The sequence below is a fragment of the Suncus etruscus genome, chromosome 16 (assembly GCF_024139225.1).
Source record: "Suncus etruscus isolate mSunEtr1 chromosome 16, mSunEtr1.pri.cur, whole genome shotgun sequence".
NCBI classification, from domain to species: Eukaryota; Metazoa; Chordata; class Mammalia; order Eulipotyphla; family Soricidae; genus Suncus; species Suncus etruscus.
In genome coordinates this window covers 60,181,117-60,205,963 of record NC_064863.1, presented here as the reverse complement: position 1 = coordinate 60,205,963, position 24,847 = coordinate 60,181,117, and the positions used below count along the sequence as shown (strand labels likewise).

The window sequence follows — 24,847 nt, the reverse complement described above, 5'->3', positions numbered from 1 at the left end:
CTCAGAAATCGCTCCCGGCAGGCTTAGGGGACCATATGGGACACCGGGACTCGAAATAACCACCTTAGGTCCTGTCTAACACTCATTTTAATAGGTTCATTTTATTTTGGTTTTTGGGCCACACCCGGCGACGTTCAGGGGTTACTCCTGGCTCTCTGCTCAGAAATCGCTCCTGGCAGGCACGGGGAACCATCTGGGATGCCGGGATTCGAACTAACCACCCTTAGGTCCTGTATCGTCTAACACATTTTAATAGGTTCATTTTATTTTGGTTTTTGGGCCACACCCGGCGACGTTCAGGGGTTACTCGTGGCTCTCTGCTCAGAAATCGCTCCTGGCAGGCTTGGGGGTCCATCTGGGATGCCGGGATTCGAACCACCGTCCTTCTGCATGCAAGGCAAACGCCTCACCTCCGTGCGACCTCTCCGGCCCCACCTAACACTCCTTTTAATAGGTTCATTTTCAAAGAACTACGTTCTGATAAAAACTGTCAGCCTTTAGCACGTCTCAATCTTGGGGCCGAGCGCGGAGAGGGGCGGGGCAGAGAGGTGCCACTCAGCTTCCGGGCAGGGAAGCCCCGCCCACAGGGGGCGGAGCCCGGCGGGGAGGCGCGCGCACCTCGGCCTCAGCCACTCCCCGCGCGGCGCGGGAGCCAGCGGCGCATGTGCCCGGCGCGGCGCGGCGCCCCTCCCCTCCCCCGCCCTGGATTCCACTGCCCCGCCGCTAGCGCCGCTGCCGCCGCTGGAGCCCATGGCCGGCACGCGCTGGGTGCTCGGGGCGCTGCTCCGCGGCTGCGGCTGCAATTGCAGCAGCTGCCGGCGCACGGGCGCCGCCTGCCTGCCCTGCTACTCGGCCGCGGGCTCCTTCCCCTCAGGGGTGTCGAGCCGCCGCCGCCTGCTGCTGCTGCTCGGCGCCGCCGCTTCCCAGACGCGAGGCTTCCAGGCGCGCTCGGCGCCCGCCGGGAGGCTGGCGGGGGCTTCTCCCGCCGCCCTGGCCGCCGCTTCCTACCCGGCGCTGCGCTCCTCGCCCCAGCTGTCGCTGGTGGCGACGGCGGCGACGGGCCCGGCGCGCGGTTACAGCCAGGTACGTACGTGGGCTTTACGCCACGAGGGGGCTGCGCGCGCAGGACCCGGGCCCGGCCGCGCGCACGCGCAGACACGCACTCCACGCGCTCGCTCGTACCCACGCGCACGCGCGCACACATATACACACACACACACACACACACACACGCTGGGTCGTTCGCACCCACGCGCACGCGCAGACGCGGACACCCGCTCGCTCGCACTCACGCACGCACGCGCACACGCTCGCGCCGCGGTTGGCGCGCTCCTCCCCGAGCGCGCCGGGGGAGCCGCGGCCGGCGCCGCACACCTCCCTCCTTCTCTCTCTCTCTCCCTCCCTCCCTCCCTCCCTCCATCCCTCCCTCCCCTGCGTCTCTGCCTGCCTTAGTCCTCCCGTTCGGCCCCCGCAGCCAAGCACGATCGGTCTCTTCGGCCTCCTCGCGCTTCGCCTGGTTTTGTTCTGCTTTCCTCTCCAGTTCTCTGGTCGGTTGGGCCGAGTGAGTCAATGTGGCTGGGGACGAATGTTGAGGCCTGGTTTCCCCACGACCCATGGTAGGTTTGGGTTTGGGGAGGGGAGAGGGAAGGCTGCTGGCCTGCCTGGCCCTCCTCCCCCCTCCCTCCCTCCATCCATCCATCCATCCATCCATCCATCCATCCATCCATCCATCCATCCATCCATCCATCCTTCCATCCTTCCATCCTTCCATCCTTCCATCCATCCATCCATCCTTCCATCCTTCCATCCTCCCCCGCTGCATCCCCCGGAGCTCGGACCCCCGCCTAGGGCTGGGAGGTTTCGGTGCAGATCCCAGATCGCAGATCCCAGACAGCATTAGGCCCCGGGAGGCCTGCGATGGAGAGACCTTCAGGCTTGTAGTTGCGTGGGCCGCGTTGGTGGTGCGGGAGGAAGCCGGGCCGCGCGCACTCTCCCTCCCTCCCTTCCTCCCTCCTTCCCTCCCCCGGGTGTGGTCCCCGGGGAAAGGCCAGCCGGGCTGCCCGATCACTGAAGGTCACCTTTGCACCTTTGCTAGTTTGACAGCAGGTCCTTAAAGGACCTTGGGTCACCGTCAACGGGCAGGACAGTTTGCAAGACTGAGATTGGGAGAGGGGAGAGGGAGGAGGGTGGAGGGAGGAGATGATGGTCTTAAGGCCACAATACGGGAGCAAGTAGGGGATTTTCTTTAGGAGGAAAGGAAAAAAGCAGGGCGATGTGTGATTTAAAGGCCTGCCTGCCCCTTATTTTGTCCCTCCTGGGAGGCCTCAGTTTCTCTTGTTACGTGGCATCCCAGACATGGCCGCACACTTTTTGGGCTACCAGGCTCCTAGGGGCTTCGAGCCTATATATCTAAGTATATATATATAAATTTTTTCCGAACCTATATATTTATCTTTGTTTTGCTTTGTTGTTGTTTTGTTTTGGTTTGGGGTCACACCTAGCAGCTCTCGGGTTACTCCTGGCTCTACGCTCAGAAATCGCTCCTGGCAGGCTCTGGGGACCATATGGGATGCCGAGATTCGAACCACCTGCCTTCTGCATACAAGGCAAACGCCCTACCTCAATGCCATCTCTCTGGCCCTATATATTTATCTTAATCCCATCTGTGCCTCTACTTGGATTTAAGGAAGCCTTGAGGGAGGCTAATCTGCATGGCTTTTGCCTGCCAGTGGCTGAGCTGTAATAATATATTTGATTCTGGCCCAAGACTTTGTGTTGCCCTTTTCCTGTAAAAGCTTCTGATGATTATGGAATATGGGGGGAAGTCGTGAATGTCACCTTTATTTAAAAATAAACTAACCAACCGCAAAACTGTAATAAGCCTTTGTTATCACACTGGTTTCTTCACTTGGCTTTTTTATTTCCTCGTTGCTGTTAACTGTGCTGATATCTGTTGAGCTTTTGCCCTTGTTCTGTTGACTCTGTTCTTACATGTCTTCCTGAAATTTTGGAAACTGAAAGGAATGAAGGTCCTTTCCTTGCCCAGTGGGATGCAGATCATCTGATTTGCCTTTTCATGCTGAAAGTCATTGTGCTTGTTTCTTTTTTTTTTTTATTTTTTTATTTTTTTTTGGTTTTTGGGCCACACCCGGTTGATGCTCAGGGGTTACTCCTGGCTATGTGCTCAGAAATCGCCCCTGGCTTGGGGGGGACCATATGGGACGCCGGGGGATCGAACCACGGTCCTTCCTTGGCTAGCGCTTGTAAGGCAGACACCTTACCTCCAGCGCCACCTACCCGGCCCCTGTTTCTTATTGAATATGTGTTAGACCTCAGCTAGAGATAGACATTTATCATGGATTCTTTCTGGATTTTTTTTCTTTCTGGACCACACCCGGCAGTGCTCAGGGCTTGCTCCTGGCTCCGTTACCTCAGGGATGTGCCAAGACAAAAATGTAGCATAGTCCTCTGGAGTATTAATCTGACTCTCAAATCCTTATACTTTTAGATACTATAAAATGTCTAAATACCTGTGTCAAGTGACAGGATTGAAAATAAAAATTTGTCCTTACCTCATGTGGAGTGTAAGTCTTAAAATCAATATTGTTGTCCTAATTAGGGTTTGTTGGGTTTCTTATTAGATATTAGTTTTGGGGAGCAGGATAGGTAGTACAGCAGGTAAGATGCTTGCCTTGCACAGTTCTGACCCAAGTTTGATACCTAGTTTCCTGAGCTCCACCAGGATTGATCCCTGATCTCAGAACCAGTTTATATATAAGTAAGCCCTGAGAACCATCATTTGTGGCTCTAAAATCATAACAAAATTTAAGTATTTAGTCAGCAAATTCATCTCTTTGGGCATCCTGTTGTCTTTCTTATTGATTTACCATACAGTAAATTATGCATGATTTGTACTGCAGAAGATGTTTACTTTTTTCTTTCAGGTATATATCACGTATATTTAAAAGAGATAATTTGAGTAAAATAAATCTCATGAAATCCAAGCTAGATTATGCTATACATATCCAGATTGTTGATTGGAAATTTCTCATTCTAGTTGGTTCCGTCTTCACACCAACAGTATATGTACCATGATACATATCATATTTAAAGACCAACAAAAGTGCTTAAATGTCTTTATAAATTTTTTTCCTGTTGCCTACCAGTTTACACATACTAGGCTTAACCAAGTCCCTCTGTTTGATAAATAGGAATATTGTTTCACAAGTGAATTTTTGTTTATACTTCTTTCTCCCTTTACCTCTAAAACTGGATGCCCTATCCACATCTGTTTGTTTACTGTCAGTCTTTCTGTCAGACCATCTCATACCTTGAATTTTTTGGGGGGGGGTCACACCCGGCGGTGCTCAGGGGTTACTTCCAGCTCTGCACTCAGAAATAGCTCCTGGCAGGCTCGGGGTACCATATGGGATGCCGGGATTTGAATCACCGTGCCCGTCCTGGGCCGGCAGCATGCAAGGCAAACACCCTACTGCTGTGCTATCTCTCCAGCCCCATTGATTCTCTTTTTATTAGTGCTCCTATTTGAATTTCTATAATAGCTAGAATCTTAGTGGTTGCTTTTTGAAATGATAGTCTTTTTTTGGGGGGGCACACCCATTTGATGCTCAGGGGGTTACTCCTGGCTATGCGCTCAGAAATCGCCCCGGGCTTGGGGGGACCATATGGGATGCCATTCGTTCCTTGGCTAGCGCTTGCAAAGCAGACACCTTACCTCTAGCGCCACCTCACCGGCCCCTGAAATGAGTCTTTTTTTTTTTTTTTGGGTCACACCCGGCGTTGCTCAGGGGTTACTCCTGGCTGTCTGCTCAGAAATAGCTCCTGGCAGGCACGGGGGACCATATGGGACACCGGGATTCGAACCAACCACCTTTGGTCCTGGATCAGCTGCTTGCAAGGCAAACTCCGCTGTGCTATCTCTCCGGGCCCTGAAATGAGTCTTAATTAGGAAGCTGCCATAGGTTTGTTAAATTGAAGGGAACCATATCTTTCTTTTTTTTTTTTATTTTATTATATAACAAATAATTTGGGACTGATAAACTTGAAAGCAAACTCTGAATGAAAATTGTCTTGCAAATCAGTAGACCCTTGTTGCTTTAAGATGTGCATTTTATTGACTGTATGTTCAAAATTAAGGTGTCAGCAAGGGGATTTCTTCTGAGAACTCTGTTTATTGGTGATTGTCCTTCCACGGTAACTTTACCTTGTCCTCTTCCTTTGCATCATTGTTCTCATAATTAAAAATAAAATAAATAAATAAAAAAAGATGTGCATTTTAGAACAGGGTGAGTTAGATTTGTAATGTTTACATCTTGCTTCTGAAATAGTAACTAACTGCTCCCTAAGTAACGTCAAGAGTATCAGTTTGTGAAAATAAGCATTCTAAGTAGGCTGTGAGAAATATTCTTAACGTTTCTTTATTTCTCTTGGAAGGAGTCCAAAACTACCTACTTGGAAGACCTTCCACCTCTCCCTGAGTATGAAGTGGCTCCCTCCAAGTTAGGAGAGGAAGTGGATGATGTTTATTTGATTCGAGCTCAAGGATTACCATGGTCCTGCACTGTAGAAGATGTGCTTAATTTTTTCTCAGGTATATATTATGTTTATTTTATTTATTTATTTTTTTTGTTTTGTTTTGTTTTGGGTTTTGGGTCACACCTGGCGGTGCTCAGGGGTTACTCCTGGCTGTCTGCTCAGAGGTAGCTCCTGGCAGGCACGGGGGGGTGGGGGGGGTGGGGGGGTGGCATATGGGACACCAGGATTCGAACCAACCACTTTAGGTCCTGGATCGGCTGCTTGCAAGGCAAACACCACTGTGCTATCTCTCCGGGCCCTATATTATGTTTATTTTAAAGTCATAATTTGAGTAAGATAAATCTCATAAAATCCAAGCTAGATTATGCTGTATATATCCAGTTTGTTGACTGGAAATTTCTCATTCTAGCTGGTTCTGTCTTCATACCAAATGACAGTACATGTATCATGATACATATCATATTTAAAGACTAACAAAAGTGCTTAATGTTGAAACTACTGATGTGGAACTAGAGTAATAGTACAGTGGGTAAGGTGCTTTTCTTTTTTTTTTTTTTTTTTTTTTTGGTTTTTGGGCCACACCCTGTGACGCTCAGGGGTTACTCCTGGCTATGCGCTCAGAAGTTGCTCCTGGCTTCTTGGGGGACCATATGGGACGCCGGGGGATCGAACCTCGGCCCGTCCTAGGCTAGCGCAGGCAAGGCAGGCACCTTACCTCCAGCGCCACCGCCCGGCCCCAAGGTGCTTTTCTTACACACGACAGATCTGGATTCAATCCTTGGCACCCCAAATGATCTCTCATATTTTGAGATGGGACATACATGTGGTGCTTGGGTGATTCCTTGCAGACTTGGGGGACCATATGGGATGCTGGGAATCAAACCTGGGTCAGCATGTCCAAGGCAAATCCTCTATTCGCTGTGCTATTGCTCTGGCCCACCCCCAAAATGGTCCCTTAAACATTGCCAGGAGTGATCCCTGAGCACAGAGTTAGGAGTAAGCCCTGAGAATAACACTCCCATCCCCAGCCAAAAACCTCTACATGATATAGAGCCAGTTTTCTTTGATTTTTTTATTATTATTATTATCATTATTATTTGGCTCACACCAGGTAGCATACTGGTTGGCAATGCCATGACCCCTTATGTATAATATATATATATATATATACATATATATATATTTTTTTTTTTTTTTTTTTTGGAGTTTTGGGCCATACCGGCAGTGCTCAGGTGTTACTCCTGGCTCTGTGCTTGGGAATCGAAAAAGGGTTGGCTGTGTGCAAGGCAAATGCCCTACCACTTTGCTATCACTCTGGCCCCTTAGGTATGTAATTTTCACTGTGACCCCTTTGGAATGTCCTGGGGACTCATAGGGATTCATTGTGGATCCCAGTTGAGAAATGCTGCTATAGATTAAGTTCTTATGGTAGAAGACCTTACTCTTTTACTGCATTTTAATTTAGAAAAATGCCTTGAAACAAATAAGTGCAATACATTTTATGTTGCTCCTCGATTGATTTACTATTAAACGGTTAGGAGATTTTAAATTTGGGGCAATGGTTTGTCATTTTTACTTGGAGTATTTTAGGAACTGTTATCTCATTAGCATTTGGATGACTTCAGTGATGAGATTTGTATAAGAAATATGTCAAACATTTTAGTTGCTTTTTTTGTGTGTGTTGAAAGATTGCATTGTAGTAACATAATTGAGCTTAAAAGTCATTTTCTGATTTTAATTCTACTTGCATACTTTTAGACTGCAGAATCCGAAATGGTGAGAATGGAATACACTTCCTGTTAAATAGAGATGGGAAACGAAGGGGTGATGCCTTAATTGAAATGGAGTCAGACCAGGATGTACAAAAAGCCTTAGAAAAGCACCGTATGTACATGGGGCAGCGGTATGTGGAAGGTATGTGAAGTCATTTTCTGGCTTTTAGGGATTATGCCATCAAACTTCATGCTTAGTATAGCATTTTTCATTTGATCCTTAATAGTGAAACGGTTAGATACTATGAATATACTTTTATCAGCCTCTGAAAATGAAGCACAGAGAATTCCTTCTCTATAAGGAAGAGAGTTCTTTTTTTATAAGTAGCAATGATGGACAGGTTTACTTCATGAATTAGGATGAGTTTTGCCTGGCATATAGGAAATATGCAATAAATGTCATTTGTTGTTTTCTCCAGAGATGACATGTAAAGATTAAAAATAATAATTTTGAGATAATTGTTAATCACTATTGTGTTTTCTTATTTTTAAAGGACTTCTTCCTCTTTTTAGTCTTAAGTTCTCGATATCTGTCCTGTTTTTTCTTTGTAGTATATGAGATAAACAATGAAGATGTGGATGCCTTAATGAAGAGTCTTCAGGTCAAATCTACACCTGTGGTAAATGATGGTGTTGTTCGTTTGAGAGGACTTCCTTATAGTTGTAATGAGAAGGACATCGTAGACTTTTTTGCAGGTGCTTTTTTTGGTCATGTTTGTGGTCTCATATTTTTTGTGGGAGTGGTCACACCTGGCAGTGCTCGTTGGTTACTCCTGGCTCTGCACTCAGAAACTGCTCCTGGCGAGCTGGTGGGGGGACATATGGGATACTGGAGATTGAACCTGGGTTGGTTGTATGCAAGGCAAAAACCCTATCTGTTCTATCACTCTGGCCCCATGCTCTCATCTTTTTTGTTTCATTGTTTTTCTTTGTATCTTAGGTGAACCTAAGTAATATCATGAAGTTATGTTAGATGTATTAGGGGAGGACTCATTTGAATTTCTAGTATTTATAGATACTATATAATTTATTTTCTGGGGCGGGAACATTGAGCAGGGCTACTTAACAGTTGTTTGTCTGGGAATTGCTTCTAGCAATATCTGGCCTCTTGCATGCAAAGTAGTCTGATCCTGTTGAGCTACCTTGTGGGTCCTAGATTAAAAGTATTTAAAAGCTTACGTTTGGGTCCTATCAGCTTTTTTTTTTTTCTTTTTTACCCCTCCCCCTGATCAGCTTTTAAGTGGGTTTATTCATATTTAAGAAAACATCCTGTCCTAATGTCATGTTTAAGATAATAAGCACCTGTGTGATTGAAAATTTTTATCTAATTCCTAGCTGTGAGATAGACACATTTAGTAAATTGCTATTGTCCATTAATACTTAAGTAATGACTAAAAGGAAGATAAATTTATTTATTGCAGTGCTGGGGATTGAACCAGGACTTTATACTTGCCTGGCTACAATTGAGCCACTTCCTCAAACCAGTAATCATGTTTTAGATAGACTACTTTTGCTTGGGCCTTAAACAGTATTGAAGTACAAATACGTAGGCATTAGACGCTTTACATTGCATAGTAATTTTGTTGCCATTAGACAGCTTTGACTTTTGATTTTTTTTGTTTGTTTGTTTGTTTTTGGGCCACTCCTGTTGATGCTCAGGGGTTCCTCCTGGCTATGCTCTGAGAAATCGTTCGTGGCTTGGGGGACCACATGGGATGGGGCTCTGGCCCCTAAAGGAAATAACATTTTTTGTTGTTGTTTTTTGTTTGTTTTTTTTTTGGGCCCACCTGCTGACGCTCAGGGGTTACTTCTGGCTATGAGCTCAGAAATCATCCCTGGCTTGGGGGACCATATGGGACACCAGGGGATCGAATGTGGTCCATCCTAGGCTAGCGCGCAAGGCAGACGCCTTACCGCTTGCACCACCGCTCCGGCCCTTATTAGACAGCTGTGGGACTCGCAAAACAGCCCTCAAATTTGTTGATAAAATAGGTGACTAATTAATAATTGTGAATGTGCTAATTTAAGAGTTAAAAACTTATCAGCACTAATAATCTATTATTTGGTGTCGTAGGACTGAATATAGTAGACATTACTTTTGTTATGGACTACAGAGGGAGAAGAAAAACAGGAGAAGCTTATGTGCAGTTTGAAGAACCAGAAATGGCTAACCAAGCCCTGTTAAAACACAGGGAAGAAATTGGTAACCGGTGAGTGGAACAGATACTAATGCAGTAGAAATTTATAATTTGGGTATGTGAATGACTGCATTAAATGTAATAATTACAATAATTACTTATATGCTTAAAAGTAGAAAGGATATGATGAGTTGTCAGATACCCATAGTTAATAATTCGCTATATTTGCTAAGTTTAGTTTTCTGTATTACATATGTAAAGACATGTGTATATTTATACATATTTACATATATACCTATACATATATACAGATATCTGTATGTGTGCATAAGTACTCACATGCATATGTATTTTGGTTTGGGGGTTATACTTGCAGTGCTAAAGACTTACTTGTAGCTCTGCACTCAAGAATCACTCTTGGCATTTCTTTTTTTTTGTTTGTTTTTGGGTCACACCTGGCAGCGCTCTGGGGTTAGTCGTGGCTCTGCACTCAGAAATCGCTGTTGGCAGGCTCTGGGTACCATATGGGATGCTTAGAATCGAATCAGGGTCTGTCTTGGATTGGCCGCATGCAAGGCAAACTCGCTACCACTTTACTATTTACTATCATTCTGGCCTCACTCCTGGCATTTCTTGGGGGATCACAGGGAATGTAAGGAATCGAATGGGACAGCCACGTGCAAGGCATGTGTCCTACCCGTTGTACTATTGATTTGGCCCTTCTTTTTTTCTTTTGATAGGGACTACCTCAGCAGAGTTGGGGGTTGGGCATGTGCCATCAGGTTGGACTTAGGCCTCACATGGTATACCTGAACCTTATTATCATTTGAGCGACATTCTTTTTTTTTTTTTTTTTTTTTTTCCTTCGGGCCACACCGTTTGATGCTCAGGGGTTACTCCTGGCTAAGCGCTCAGAAATTGCCCCTGGCTTGGGGGGACCATATGGGACGCCGGGGGATCGAACCGTGGTCCTGATCCTTGGCTAGCGCTTGCAAGGCAGACACCTTACCTCTAGCACCACCTCGCCGGCCCCGAGCCACATTCTTGACTTTAGTATACATTTTTTAAAAAAACTTTATTTATTGATTAATTGGTTGGTCTTTGGGCCACCCCTGGCAGCACCCCTGGCAGGCCTGAGGGACCATATGGGATGCTGGGAATTGAACGAGGTTGGTCTCATGCATGTCAAATGCCCTACTGCTGCCCTAGTATACATTTTTTAAAATGAAAGATTTTTGTGGAGCTTGGGGATAACTTAAAGGGCTGAATGGAGCACATGGTTTTATGTTCAGCCTCATATTTGATCTTCTGCACTTTAGGTGTCCCAGACACCACTGGGAGTCACTCCTGAGCATCACTGAGTATTGCTCAAAAAACAGGGAAGTAGAAGAAAATTTTGTATATGATCAAAATGTTATTCATTCATTTAATAAATTAAATGCTAACTTATTGTCTATTTTGGGCTTCAATCTTTTCCACACATGACTTCAATTTAAGAAAAATATTTTCTGGAGTTGGGAAGAAAAAAAAAAGAGAAAAAAAAAGAAAACCATTTTCTTTGGTTTTGGGACCACACTAATGCTCAGGGGCTACTCCTGCTGGTGCTCTGGGCATCATATGGGATGGCGGGGATTGAACCCAGGTTGGCCAGTTTGGCAGCATACAAGGCAAGCACCCTACATACTATACTATCAACTCCCACTTCCATTTTATTTATGTTTTTGTTTTGATTTTGGGTCCTACCCAGCAGTGCTAAGGGATTCATGGCTCAACACTTAGAAATTATTTTTGGCAGGCTTGGGGATCATATAGGTTATTTGGGATGGAACCCAGGTCACCTGCATGCAAGGCAAACGAACATCTTACCCACTTTGCTATTGCTCTGGTCTCCACTCCCATTTTAAAGAAATTCTTACATAATTTTGAGTATATACCTTTACAAATTATATACTTTAACCAAATCAGAGAAATTTATTTAAAAATTACCACTCTACATTCATTTATGTGACCACTGTATATATATGGTCATGACTCACAGTTTAAGAATTTAGAGATTAATAGTTTATAATATTCCAATTAAAAACTTTTTGTGGGGCTGGAGAGATAGCATGGAGGAAAGGTGTTTGCCTTGAATGCAGAAGGTCTGTGGTAGAATCCCAGCATCCCATATGGTCTCCCGAGCCTGCCAGGAGCTATTTCTGAGCATAGAGCTAGGAATAACCCCTGAGCGCCGCTGGGTGTGACCCAAAAACCAAAAAAAAAATTTTTTTGTTTTTGTTTTTGGGCCACACCCGGCATTGCTCAGGGGTTACTCCTGGCTATCTGCTCAGAAATAGCTCCTGGCAGGCACAGGGGACCATATGGGACACCGGGATTCGAACCAACCACCTTTGGTCCTGGATCTGCTGCTTGCAAGGCAAACACCGCTGTGCTATCTCTCCGGGCCCAAAAAACCAAAAAAACTTTTTTTGTGTTTTGGGGCCACACCTGGCGGTGCTCAGGGATTATTCCTGGCTCAGTACTCAGAAATCGCTCCTGTCAGGCTCGAGGGACTACATGGATGCCGTAAATCAAACCTGGGTTTCTCCTTGGTTGGCCACATGCAAAGCAAACGGTATCACTCCAGCAGGGGTGGGGGTGGTGGGGGTGGGGTGGGGTGGTGGTGGTGGTGGTGGTGGTGGTGGTGGTGGTGATATTCGTAGCTTTGTGTTAGGGGATCATGTTTTATCGTAAGTTTACTTGGGCCACCTGTATGCAAAGCATTTTCTCTAGCCCTACAATACATGTATTTTTTTCTAATATTTGTATTTAAATAAAGAGCTTTATGTAGCTTTTTTCCCCTTTTCATTTTCTTTAATTACTCAGTATTTCATATTCACTAGTGGGAATATTAATACTACGTTTTTCTTTTAAGGCAGTATACAACTGTCTTTAATATGTTAAATCATTATAGTCCTATACATACTTAAAATAAATTCCAAGATTTAATTATCTAGTTTGGAAAAGTAGTAGTATTGAGAAACAGAAAATTGGTTCTAGAAGCTTAGATTTAGTATAGTTTCACTGTCACTCTGTTAGCAAATCTCAAATGGCACTGAATTCATAAATTCCCATTATTTGCTCTGTTAGGTCTTTATAAACTGACTCTTCAAATTTTTTTTTTTTTTTTTAATTTTTTTGAGGCTACTTCTGGCTCAAGGCTCCAGGATTGTTCTAACTGTGCTTGGGACTATGCAGTGCTGGGGACCCAATGTAGTCTTTCTGGCATGCATATGCTCTGCATTTTGTTTTTCGGTTTTGAGCCACATCTGGCAATGTGTGTTATTCCTGGCTCTGCACTTAGGAATCACTCCTGAGATGCTCAGGAGACCATTTAGAATGCTGGAGATCAAATACTGGCATGTTAGGCAAGCAAGCATCTTCCCTGTGGTACTCCTTCTCTGATTCCAGCACTCTGCCTTTTGAGCTATCTCTTTTTACCTTTTTTCTTGGGGATGGGATATGGTGGAGTTTAGGTCTCTCCCTTCAGCATTTGGGTTCATCCTGGCTATGCGCTCAGAAATTTCTCCTGTCAACCTGGGATGTCATGGGATGCCAGGGAATTTTTTTTCTTTTTCACTCCTATACCAGGGAATTGAACCTGGTTGGTTGTGTGCCAGGCAAATGCCCTACCTGCTGTGCTATCACTGTGGTCCCTCTTTTGACTTTTTTTTTTTTTTTTTTTTTTTTTTTTTGGTTTTTGGGCCACACCCGGTAACGCTCAGGGGTTACTCCTGGCTATGCGCTCAGAAGTCGCTCCTGGCTTGGGGGACCATATGGGACGCCGGGGGATCGAACCGCGGTCCGTCTCCTAGGCTAGCGCAGGTAAGGCAGGCACCTTACCTCCAGCGCCACCGCCCGGCCCCCCTCTTTTGACTTTTAATGTATTGTATAGATGTGATTAATTTTCTTAGAATTATGAGTTTTTATGTTGTAACTGTTAAAACTAAAACCATAATATCCCCTTCTTAACGAATTCATTATAGGAAACAAAAGATAATAAATGTTAGTAAATTCTATTCAGTGTTTGTTTTGTTGCTTCCTTTGATGGTACAGGGATCACTTAAGACCTCACAGCAGTGAGGCATATACTCCGCCACAGTGTAAGAACTCTGCCGAGTTAAATTGTATATGAAGAAAAGTTGTAGGAATGGGGATTAAATCAGACATGGCGAGTTTACTGTTTATAAATATATTTATTTTGTACTCTGGAGGTTGAACGCGGAGCTTTACTGAACTGCTTGGCCTGCCGTATTATATCTATTCCTACTCTTCCTTTTATGTTTAAACCACTTAATTTTATTTTGTTTTGTTTTTGGGTCACAGCCTATGATGCTCAGGGGTTACTCCTGGCTATTTGCTCAGAAATCGCTCCTGGCTTGGGGATCGAACCACAGTCTGTCCTGAGTCAGCTGCATGCAAGGCAATTGCCCTACCGCTGTGCTATCGCTCTGACCTGAGACAACTTAGTTTTATAAACTACAAAAACATGGTTTTTGGAACGTTCAGGATCTCTACCCTTCTGGGCCTGTAAAGTGACGTGATAGGGTGCTGGGGAAATAAACTAGGGTCAAACACATGCAAGGAAGTGTCTTATTATCTCTCTGGGCCCATGTGTATGTTATTTTTAATGAGTTTAGTCTGGTTTGCACCATTTGTGCCTGTTCACTTTTTTCTTTGACACAGATATATAGAGATATTTCCAAGCAGAAGAAATGAAGTCAGAACCCATGTTGGCTCTCATAAAGGAAAGAAAATGGCATCTTCTCCTACTGCTAAGTATATAACTGAGCCAGAAATGGTCTTTGAAGAACATGAAGTAAATGAAGATATTCGACCCACAACAGCATTTGAAAGTGAAAAAGAAATAGGTAGGGGTTTGTTGCTTCTTGAGACTCATTGAGTTTATCTTGATGGTTTTGACATTTGGTATTTTTTATAATTGGTTTATATGAAATTGTAGGATTATAAGACAAATAAATTGAGTTAGTGATTTAATATATGCAGAAAGTCCCAAGTATTGGCTATTTTAGTTTGAAGTCACATCTGGCAGTGAATAGGGTTTATTCTTAGAATATTCTTATTCTATTCTTAGAATAGTGCCAGGAATGCACTATGTACCCTCTGGTGCACATGGGAACCATAGTTATACCAGGGATTTCAACCAGGATTAGCTGCATTCAAGGCAAACACCTTAATCTTATGCAGTGTTCTCCTGCCTTGTTGGTTTTTAGTTTACATTTTAACAGATTTTCGGGGCTGACATAGTAGCGCTAGAGGTAAGGTGTCTGCCTGCCAGCGCTAGCCTAGGATGGACCTCGGTTTGATCTCCCGGCGTCCCATATGGTCCCCCAAGACAGGAGCGCAAGAGCGACCTCTAGCGCCACCTCACCGGCCCCAGGAGCGACTTCTGAGCGCATAGCCAGGAGTAACCCCTGAGTGTCACCAGGTGTGGCCCAAAAACGATAAAATTTTTTAACAGATTTTTCAATAGCTGACTGACACAAATACAAAAGTATTTTTTGTTTGTTTGTTTTTTTGTTTCGTTTTTTTGTTTTTGGGCCACAACTGGCGGCACTCAGGTTATTCCTGGCTCTGCTCAGAAGTCGCCCCTGGCAGGCACGGGGGACCATAAAGGATGCCGGGATTAGAACTACCGTCGGTCCTAGGTTGTCCGCTTGCAAGGCAAACGCCCTACCACTGTGCTATCTCTCCGGCCCTTACAAAAGTATTTTGACACAGATACAAAATACCAACATATATTTGGAAGTGGGGAAAGATGTGAGAAAATACAGACGTGGACTGAAGAAGAGACTTGTGTTAACATCTATATTATTTATAATTCCTGATCCTCCAAAACAGTTTTTTAGTCTTTGATCAAAGACTTGACCAAAATTTGACTGGTTGTTCTGATCAAATTTATTGACTTTTTCAGTGCTTATTGTCAAGAAATGGTCTCTTTTCCTAATGATTTCATACATAATTTACCATCTTCGTTGTCACAGAAAGCTATTTTCTATTTTTGGGAGGTGTTTGGAGACTTTTTTGGACAACACCTGGTTGTGCTCAGGAATCCTGGCTCTACACTCAGGATTCAACTCCTGCCAGGTTTGAGGACCATGTGGTATTCTGCAGGTTGAACCGGGTTTAGCTTTGTGCAAGGCAAACACCTTACCCACTATATTATTGTTCCAGCTGTGAGAACTGTAATTTGGTAACTTATGGTACTGAAAGTTAAGAATTGTTTTTTGTTTTGTTTTGTTTTGTTTTTGATTTTTTTGGGCCACACCGATTTTGATGCTCAGGGGTTACTCCTGGCTAAATGCTCAGAAATTGCCCCTGGCTTGGGGGGACCATATGGGATGCCAGGGGATCAAACCACAGTCCTTCCTTGGCTAGCGCTTGCAAGGCAGACACCTTACCTCTAGCGCCACCTCACTGCCCCCTGAAAGTTTAGAATTGTAATTTTTTTTTCTGTTTGGTTTTTGTGCTACACCTGACAATGCTTAGGGTCTATTCCTGACTTTGTATTCATGAATTATTTCTGGTGTGGCTTGGGGTGCCAGGGATTGGGTTGGATACGTTCAAGGCAAGCATTTACGCATGATACTATTGCTTCATCCCCTTGGGTGACATTTTTTAGGTGATAGGAATTTCAAATAGTTCTGATTTCTGTTTTTTGGGTCTTTATGGTTCAGAAATATTTAGAATTTTGAAATATTTTACTATAATCTGTTAATAACTCTTGAAGCTTTTATATTCTTGACAATGCTCTTTATTCCACCTCTCAGAATTGCCGAAGGAGATACCAGAAAAGCTTCCAGAAGCTGTTGATTTTGGAACTACGTCTTCACTGCATTTTGTCCACATGAGGGGGTTACCTTTCCAAGCCAATGCCCAAGACATTATAAACGTGTGTGGCAGTAAGATTTTCATTCTTAATAGGTTCTGAAATTGAACTTGTTTTATGTTTGGAATTGTAGAAAATAAGTTTCTGGTAGATCTTTGGATAGTTCAGTGGTATTTCCATGTTTGTGGAAGCGTCTTTGTTTCTTAAGCTGAGAATTATGTTTTATTATATTTCAAGATCACACATAAGGGGATTTTGTTTGTTTCTGTGCCACACCTGGTGATGCTCAGGTGTTGATAACTTGTAGTACACTTAGGGGACTATGCAGTGCCAGCGATGGGACATGGAGCTCCTGCATTCAGTCTTTCATATCTGAGTTTAGGAAGGTAAGGTTTGACCAAAAAAAAAAAAAGTAAAAGAGCAATAATAAATATTTTTAGATTTTTTTTTTTTTGAGTCAAACCTGTATTCAAGGCTTCTGGCTTAAGGATCACTTCTGGTGGTACTCAGGTGACCTTATGCAGCGGTTTTTGGCATTGAATTGTTATTTGCTATGTGCTAGGTAAAAACCTTGACCCCCTGTATTGTCTCTAGCCCCAAACTTTAAAAATAATTTTGTGGTGCCTGAGATGTAACTCACTTGCCTGGCATGTTTGATACCTGTACTTGCTCTGGTTTTGATACCCAAGAACAAAATATTAACAACAAAGATATTGTGTGAAATGGAAATAATAAGGAAGGAAAACATCTGGTTCAATCCTAGAATCTAGACCATTTCTCAGCCAGACATGATCCCTGAGTACAAAGTCAGATATGGCCCAAAATGAAAGGAAAAAATAGGCTCTTATTGGGCTAGAGAGAAGGCATAGCACAGTGGAAAGGTTGTTTGCCTTGCATGCAGCTGATCAGGTTTGATCCCTGGCATTCCATATGTTCCCTCCAAAACTACCAGGAGTAACTTCTGAGCACTGCCAGGTATGGCCTAAAAGCCAAAAAGGCAAGAAAAATCACTCTTAATAACTTTCTGAATTTAATCACACAGTGTAGATTTACCCAGAGCTTTCAGTTATTAGTGTGCCCTTCAAGTTATTTCAAAAAGCTTAGTTAGATTCTTTACCCAAAGAAAGGTAGCATTTCATTAAAGTGTTGTGTTTCTTGCTTTGATTTGGAATGTAAACACTTGGTGCACTATTTCCATTTATGTAATATAACAAGCTGCCAGGTGTGTGCCTGGTTAAAAAATGGTAAAAATCATTTAGGAGCACATGAGGCTTAAGTATTTTTTAGTGCTATGTTAGTTAAGCCAGTTAAAAAAAATTAAAAAATAGGGCCTGGGATGTGGTTGAATACCTGTAGAATTTAGGTTTATTATTCAAAGTAACAGAGCTTGATTATTTTTTTAATCTAAGTCGATTTATTTCTTTCATATCTGAGTTTAGGAAACTAAGATTTGACAAAAAAAGTTAAAAAAAGCACAGAGGTAGGGCATTTGCCTTGCATGCTAGGAGTGATTTCTGAGCATAGAGCCAGGAGTAAACCCTGAGTGCTGCCGACTGTGACCCAAAAACCAAAAACCAAAAAAAAAAAAAAAAAAAGTAAAAGTGGGGGTCAGAGAGATAGCATGAGGTAGGGCGTTTGCTTTGCATGCAGAAGCATGGTGGTTTGGATCCCAGTATCCCATATTAGTCCCCTGAGCTTGCCAGGAGCGATTTCTGAGCGTGGAGCCAGGATTAACCCCTGAGCGCTGCTGGGTGTGACCCAAAAAACAAAAAAAAGAATACAATGAAAAAGTGTTTTAGTTTTTATGAAAACTCAACCCCCCCCAAAAAAAAAAAAAAGCAATAATATGTATATATTTTTTAGTCAAACCTGCATTCAGGGCTAACTTTTTGGCTTAAGGGTCACTTCTGGTGGTGATTACATAAATTGTAGAATACAAGTATTAGAATTTCTGAGCGTAGAGCCAAGAGTAGAGCCTGGGAATAGACATATTAGCAGAAGAATAAAATGGTTGCACTACACTTTTAGTGTTTCTTAGTGTTACTTTTTGTTTGTTTGGGGGCCACACCCAGTTGTGCTTAGTGTTTTGTCTTGGCTCTGCTCTCAGGGATCACTTCTGGTGGCTTAAGAGACCATATGGGGTGCCAGGGATCGAACCAGGTTGGCTTCATACAAGGCAAGCACCTTTCCTGCTATTCTAGATATTCTAGTCTCTCATCAGTGTTTCTCTAAGGTGACTACATTTACCATGGATGAGGAATTGATAGGATACTTAGTTCTATGGTTGCAAAATGGAACGTGCAAACTGTTACTAAAGTGTGCAAGATCAGAAAATAGGTCATATGAGTAGGAAAAACAGACTAGGACAAGTAGTGAGTTTGATTTTGTGACTTAAACAAAGCCCAGTGATTAAAATGTGATTTATTATTCTTTTTTAAATGGTCCTGTTAAAAAAAGATTAGTTTCAGAATTATTTATATAGTTTCATATTTACAGTTTTATTTTATAATTTTGCAAGGAGTCAATGATTGATTGGGCCACTCTTGATGCTGCCCAGGGATTTCTGTGTTTGGGGAATATATATGGTCCATATATATATATATATATATATATATATATGGATTGATTCAGGGTTCGCTGCATGCAAGACAAGTGCTTTAACCTTTGTACTATCTCTCTGGTTCTGTTTACTGTTTTTAGTACTGTGAATAGACACTTGAAGTGTAACCTTGATTTTTTTTTTGGTTTTGTTTTCCACCCCAGCAGTGCTCTGGTTATTCTTGGCTCTGCGGTCAGTAATTAGTTCTTATGGTGCTTGGGAGACCATATGGGATGCCTGGGATGAACCCAGGTTGACTGCATGCAAGGCAAGCACCCTACTGCTTTGCTATTGCTCCATTCCCTATTTTTAAGAAAATTAGATAAACAAGATGGTATGTGTTGAATTGTTTTGTTTTAAGAAAATCTTAACTAAAATAAAAGACTAGGTGTATGAGTTAAAGTAAAAAAGGTAGGAGGAGCTGGAGAGATAGTCTGATAGATACTATGTTGAGTACATGCATGCTTTAAACTTGCTGGAGACAAAAGATTACTTCCTGTTACCACAAGGGCCCCTGAGTAGCATCAGAAGCAGTGGATGAGCAAGAGTAGCCCTGGAACTCTGTTGGGTATGGTCCAAAAAATGGAAAAGAAGGAAGGTAGTAATAGAGCCAACAGATGTATACAAAATAGGCTGAGTACCAGTATGTTCTTTTCGTGTAGTTTTTTGCTCCACTGAAGCCTGTTAGAATCACCATGGAATATAGCTCTAGTGGAAAGGCCACTGGAGAAGCTGATGTGCACTTCGATACCCATGAAGATGCTGTTGCCGCTATGCTCAAGGATCGGTCTCATGTTCGTAAGTGCTGCTTATAGTTTTCATGGTTATTTGGGGGGGGACGGGACACCCAGCAGTGTTCAAAGATTACTCCTGGCTCTGTGCTCAGAAATCGCTCCTGGCAGGCTAGGGGGACCATATGGGATGCTGGAAATTGAACCAGGGTCCGTCCTGTTAAAGCCATATGCAAGGCAAATGTCCTACCACTGTGCTATTGCTCCAGCCCCATTTCATGGTTATTTTTGATGTCTGTACTTACAAATGCCTTTTTCTATTTTGGAGTTTGCCTAGAATATTTTACTTTGAGTTGTACAGTAAATACTATTTGATTACATGTATTTAAAAGAGCTCACTGTATTACAATGAAAATTGTTATTTCACCTTACTGCTGTGCTATCGCTCCGGCCCCCTATCCTGAATGTTTCTAATCAAATTTTTTTTTGTTTTTTTTGGGCCACACCCAGCGGTGCTCAGATTATTCAATTCCAGGAATTGAACCCGGGTTGGTCCCAGGTTGGCTGCATGCAAGGCAAACATCTTACCTGTTGTGCTATCTATCACTCTGGCTCTCTGCTCAGAATTTAATCGGATTTACATTTTTAAAATTTTTTGGTTTTGGGGCAGGAGAGATAGCATGAGGTAAGGCGTTTGCATTGCAAGCAGAAGGGTGGTGGTTTGAATCCCGGCATCCCATATGGTTCCCCGAGCCTGCCAAGAGCGATTTTAAGCATAGAGCCAGGAGTAACCCCTGAGTGCTGCCGGGTGTGACTCAAAACCCAAAAAAAAAGCAAAACCCCCCCCCCCCCCCCAATTTCTTTTGGTTTTGGGCCACATCTAGCAGTGCTCAGGGTTACTTTTGATTCTGCTCAGAAATCACTTATAAAAAAAAAAAGAGAGAGTGAAAAATCACTTATATAATTATATATAGTAATATATGATTATAATATATAACATGTAATATGTTATGAATATGCATATGATTATATAATTATATGAGACTCACATGGAGTACTGAGGGTTGAACCAAGATTAGCCGTGTACAGGCAAATACCCGTTTTGTTGCACTATTTCTTCAGCGCTCTAAATATTTTGGTTTCAATTTGGGGAAGGAATAGACAAATGCTTTGAATTATAATGACTTAAGATGTGCTGAGACAGTATGTTTGCCTTTCCAAATTTTTAAAATGAAATTTCTTTTGTCATTCTCAGACCATAGGTATATTGAATTGTTCCTGAACTCATGTCCGAAAGGAAAATAAGATGAAATTTTAAGGGCACCAGATAATAAGGTAAATTTAAGAAGTTCAGTTGTGGCAGCCATTTCGATTGATAAACCATCCACTTAACTCAGTGATTTGTAATGTGGTAGAAACTGTACTTTCTAATTAAGATCAAACTAATATGACTTTGAGATTTCTTTTCCTTTTTCTTTTTTTTTTTTTTTGGTTTTTGGGGTTTTTGTTTGTTTTTTGGCCATACCAAGTAGTGCTCAGGGGTTACTCCTTGTTCTGCACTTAGAAATGCTCCTGGCAGAGCATTTCTCTGGAGAGGTGATGCTAGAGGTAAGGCATCTGCCTTGCAAGCTCTAGTCGAGGATGGACCACGGTTCAATCCCCCAGCGTCCCATTTGGTTCCCTCAGGCCAGGAACAATTTTTGAGCACATAGCCAGGAGTAACCCCTGAGTGTCAGTGGGTGTGGCCCAAAAACAAACAAAAAAACAAAAAACAGGAATGCTCCTGGAAGGCTCTGGGGACCATATGGGGTGCTGGGGATTGAACCCAGTCTGTTTCAGGTTGGTTGCTTGCAAGGCAAACGCCCTACCCACTGTGCTGTCATTCTGGCCCTAAACATTTCTTCATTTAAAGTCTTCTTGTGTTATTTTGACTTTCATCATGGTATTTTCTTAGTTTTAATGATACTTTTTAAGCCAGGGTTTATATACAGACTACCAGTTTTTTGATATAAAAATGGTTGCTTGTTGGGGCCGGTGAGGTGGCGCTAGAGGTAAGATGTCTGCCTTGCAAGCGCTAGCCAAGGAAGGATCGTGGTTCGATCCCTGGGCATCCCATATGGTCCCCCAAACCCAGGGGCAATTTCTGAGCACTCCTGAGCATCAAATGGGTGTGGCTGAAAAACCAAAAAAAAAAAAAATGGTTGCTTGTCTTAGAAAGTCAGATGTAACAAATTTATCTTGATATACCTTCTCTTGATCCATGTATTGTGCCGACAGGGGTCCTCAAACTTTTTAAACAGGGGGCCAGTTCAGTGTCCCTCAGACCATTGGAGGGTCTGACTGTAGTAAAAACAAAACTTATGAACGAATTCGTATTCACACTGCATATATCTTATTTTGCAATGAAGAAACAAAACAGGGCCCGGAGAGATAGCACAGCGGCATTAGCCTCGCAAGCAGCCGATCCAGGACCAAAGGTGGATGGTTCGAATCCCGGTGTCCCTTATGGTCCCCCCTGCCTGCCAGGAGCTATTTCTGAGCAGACAGCCAGGAGTAACCCCTGAGCACCGTGGGTGTGACCCCCAAAAAACAAAACAAAATAAAGAAACAAAACAGATACAAATACAATATGTGGCCCACAGGCCGTAGTTTGAGGACCACTGTTTGTGGTGTAGTCTCTTATTAAATATTTTGTTCGTTTGTTTTTGTTTTTGGTCACAACTTGCAGCAGCACTCAGGAGTTATTCCTGGCTCTGTGCTCAGAAATTGCCACTGGGAGGCTCAGGGAACCATATGGGATGCCGGGAATCAAATGGGAGTCCGTCCTGGGTTGGCTGCATGCAAGGCAAATACCTTACTGTTGTATAATCTCTCCAGCCCCTTTCAATGTGTTTAAATACTTGTTCTTAATGTAGTGGTCCATTCCTGAGACATTTAATTAGTGGTCCATTCCTGAGACATTTAATTTTTTGAAAGCAAATGGGATTTTCTAGTACTGTAGTTATTATGTAGTTGTCATATATAGCTATACTTGTATATAGTTGTTACTGGCTATTTTTGACCTACACTCCTGAGATGTTAAGTACTTTGTGTAAAATATTTTGTGCTTATCTCTGAAAAATAGCTATCTTTATACCAGTTTGCAATAATTTTTCATCCTTAACTTGGTTTGTCAGATCCTGAATTGGAAAGATTAAAAAGTTACTCAATTTGTAATTTTAAACAGTGCATGAACATATACTTGTCAAAATTTTTGTCATTTGAATAAATGTGTGTCTTTTTATGTTTAATTTTTAGGATGAAGCAAGAGGCATTTCATTTGCACATCTTCCTTGGACCTGGGATATAAAGTTCCAGTTTCTAGCAGCAACTGCTAGAGAAAGGATTGGGGGTTTGGGGTTAATTGCTCCTATGAAAAATTCCTTAGTGGACTGTTCAGAAAGCAAAAGGAAAGATTTAGTTGGGAATTACAAAATAAACTACAAATTCAAATTTTTGTTTAAATCATTAAGAATCTGATTTTAAAATCTGGTCTTTATATGATTGAAGAGTTCGTTTACATAGAGAATATACTGTCCAAGGTAAAGACTACTTTATTGAGCAGTATCCTTAAAAATCTTTTGCCCATTTAAAAAGTTACCTAAGGTTTTTTATTTTTACCTATGAATTGAGCCCTTTAATGTAAAACTTCTTATGGAAAAAAATACTGATTTATTTTAACCAGTACTCACCAAAGCAAGAAAACATTTCACATCTTTGAGCCAGTATGTTTTGGCAGAGTAGTTTTATTTTTAGGCTTATTTGATTACTTAGGGGTAGAAATGGGGGAAAAAATTAGACAAAAAATATTTCATGTTAGTGAGTGTAAATGAGGACAGTTTGGCAGCTTTCTGTCGTTAGAAATCTTTTGCCTTTCTTAAGCCTTGTGCTAAAGGCATGTGCCTGTATACTTGAGGAAATTTTGATTTCCTTTTAAAAGTTGTCTGAATGGCTCCCCTCACCCTTTGGTTTTGTGTTTTCGGGTAAATCTTAAGGATGTGTTTTTATTCCCAAGACTGTGAAGTGACCTGTCGAAACAGTCCTGACTGGAAAGGATATCAGTGACTTCACTTGAATTCAAAACCAGCTCTAGTAGGAAAAATCTAGGTCTCATTTGCTTTTACTGTGGGGTAGCAAATCCCATATTTTAGTACAAGTAGGGGTGCCTTGCTTAAATAAAAATGACATTTAATGTCTAATTGTGTGAAGGGTTTATGAATAAAGCTGTACTTCTGTCACCTTGTGGCAGTATCTTCTGCTTTAATATTAAACAGCTTGTTATTTAAATATTGGAATCAAAATGCCTGGCTTCAAAATGTAGTCATTAATAAACTAATTTTATGTGTACCTGTGTAGGAGAATAAAAGTTCGTATACTTCATTTGCCTTGTTCCGTTCTCAGGGTGTGACTGCCACATAGTTAACAGGAGATTCCTTTCTAGCTCTGAAAATGGAGTTGTTAATTCCTATTTCTGAGAGGTGATATCTGGTAGAGAGTTTATGTCTCTCTCATCTTTGATTCTCAGCTAAGATACCAAATCACTCTATTGTAAGTAGTCAATAAATGAGGGCTGTTTCAGGCCTTCAATACCTAAGAGTTATTATTTGGGGAGGAGGGTGTGAATCAACCAATTATACTGTTGGCAGTTCCTGTTATGTATCATAATACATTGGGGCCAGAGAGATAGTACAGTGGATAAGGTGCTTGCCTTGCATGCAGATGTCCCAGGGCTTGGTGCCAGGTACCACCTATAGGCCCTTGAGTCCTATCTGGAATGATCCCTGAACAGAGCCAGGAATAAGCCCATGAGCACAGTGGGGTGTGGTTAAAAACAAAAATCAACAAAAGAGGAAAAAATGATTAGTTTGCAGTTGACTGTTTAGTTTTTATTATTTCTTGTTTTTGGGCCAGATCTAGCGTGCTCAGGAATAATTCCTGACAGGCTCGAGGGACCAATGGATGTGAGGGATTAAACCCAATTTGGGATGTGTGCAAGGCAAACACCTATCCACTGTACTACTTACTGCTCTGTCTCATTTTTATTAAGAATATAATCCACTTAAAATTTTCAGTCGTCGGGCCGGGCGGTGGCGCTGGAGGTAAGGTAAGCCTTACCTGCGCTA

At 42.5% G+C, this 24,847-nt stretch overlaps 1 protein-coding gene across 1 annotated transcript; it reads left to right on the top strand.

Moving 5' to 3' along the window:
• Positions 1–1,421: 1,421 nt before the first annotated feature.
• Positions 1,422–23,177, top strand: GRSF1 (G-rich RNA sequence binding factor 1). Its single transcript, XM_049789918.1, has 10 exons — positions 1,422–1,616; positions 5,455–5,611; positions 7,315–7,470; positions 7,881–8,024; positions 9,403–9,538; positions 14,192–14,376; positions 16,297–16,418; positions 19,617–19,752; positions 20,941–21,016; positions 22,981–23,177. The coding sequence occupies exons 1-9, from the start codon at positions 1,614–1,616 to the stop codon at positions 20,988–20,990; spliced, it is 1,089 nt and encodes a 362-aa protein (XP_049645875.1). The 5' UTR covers positions 1,422–1,613; the 3' UTR covers positions 20,991–21,016; positions 22,981–23,177.
• Positions 23,178–24,847: the final 1,670 nt, after the last annotated feature.

Excerpts from the sequence above, each read along its gene's own strand:
- GRSF1 (XM_049789918.1), top strand. Across the intron at positions 16,419-19,616 it reads ATGCCCAAGACATTATAAAC|TTTTTTGCTCCACTGAAGCC; the intron begins GTGTGTGGCAGT and ends CTTTTCGTGTAG. Across the intron at positions 19,753-20,940 it reads CAAGGATCGGTCTCATGTTC|ACCATAGGTATATTGAATTG; the intron begins GTAAGTGCTGCT and ends TGTCATTCTCAG.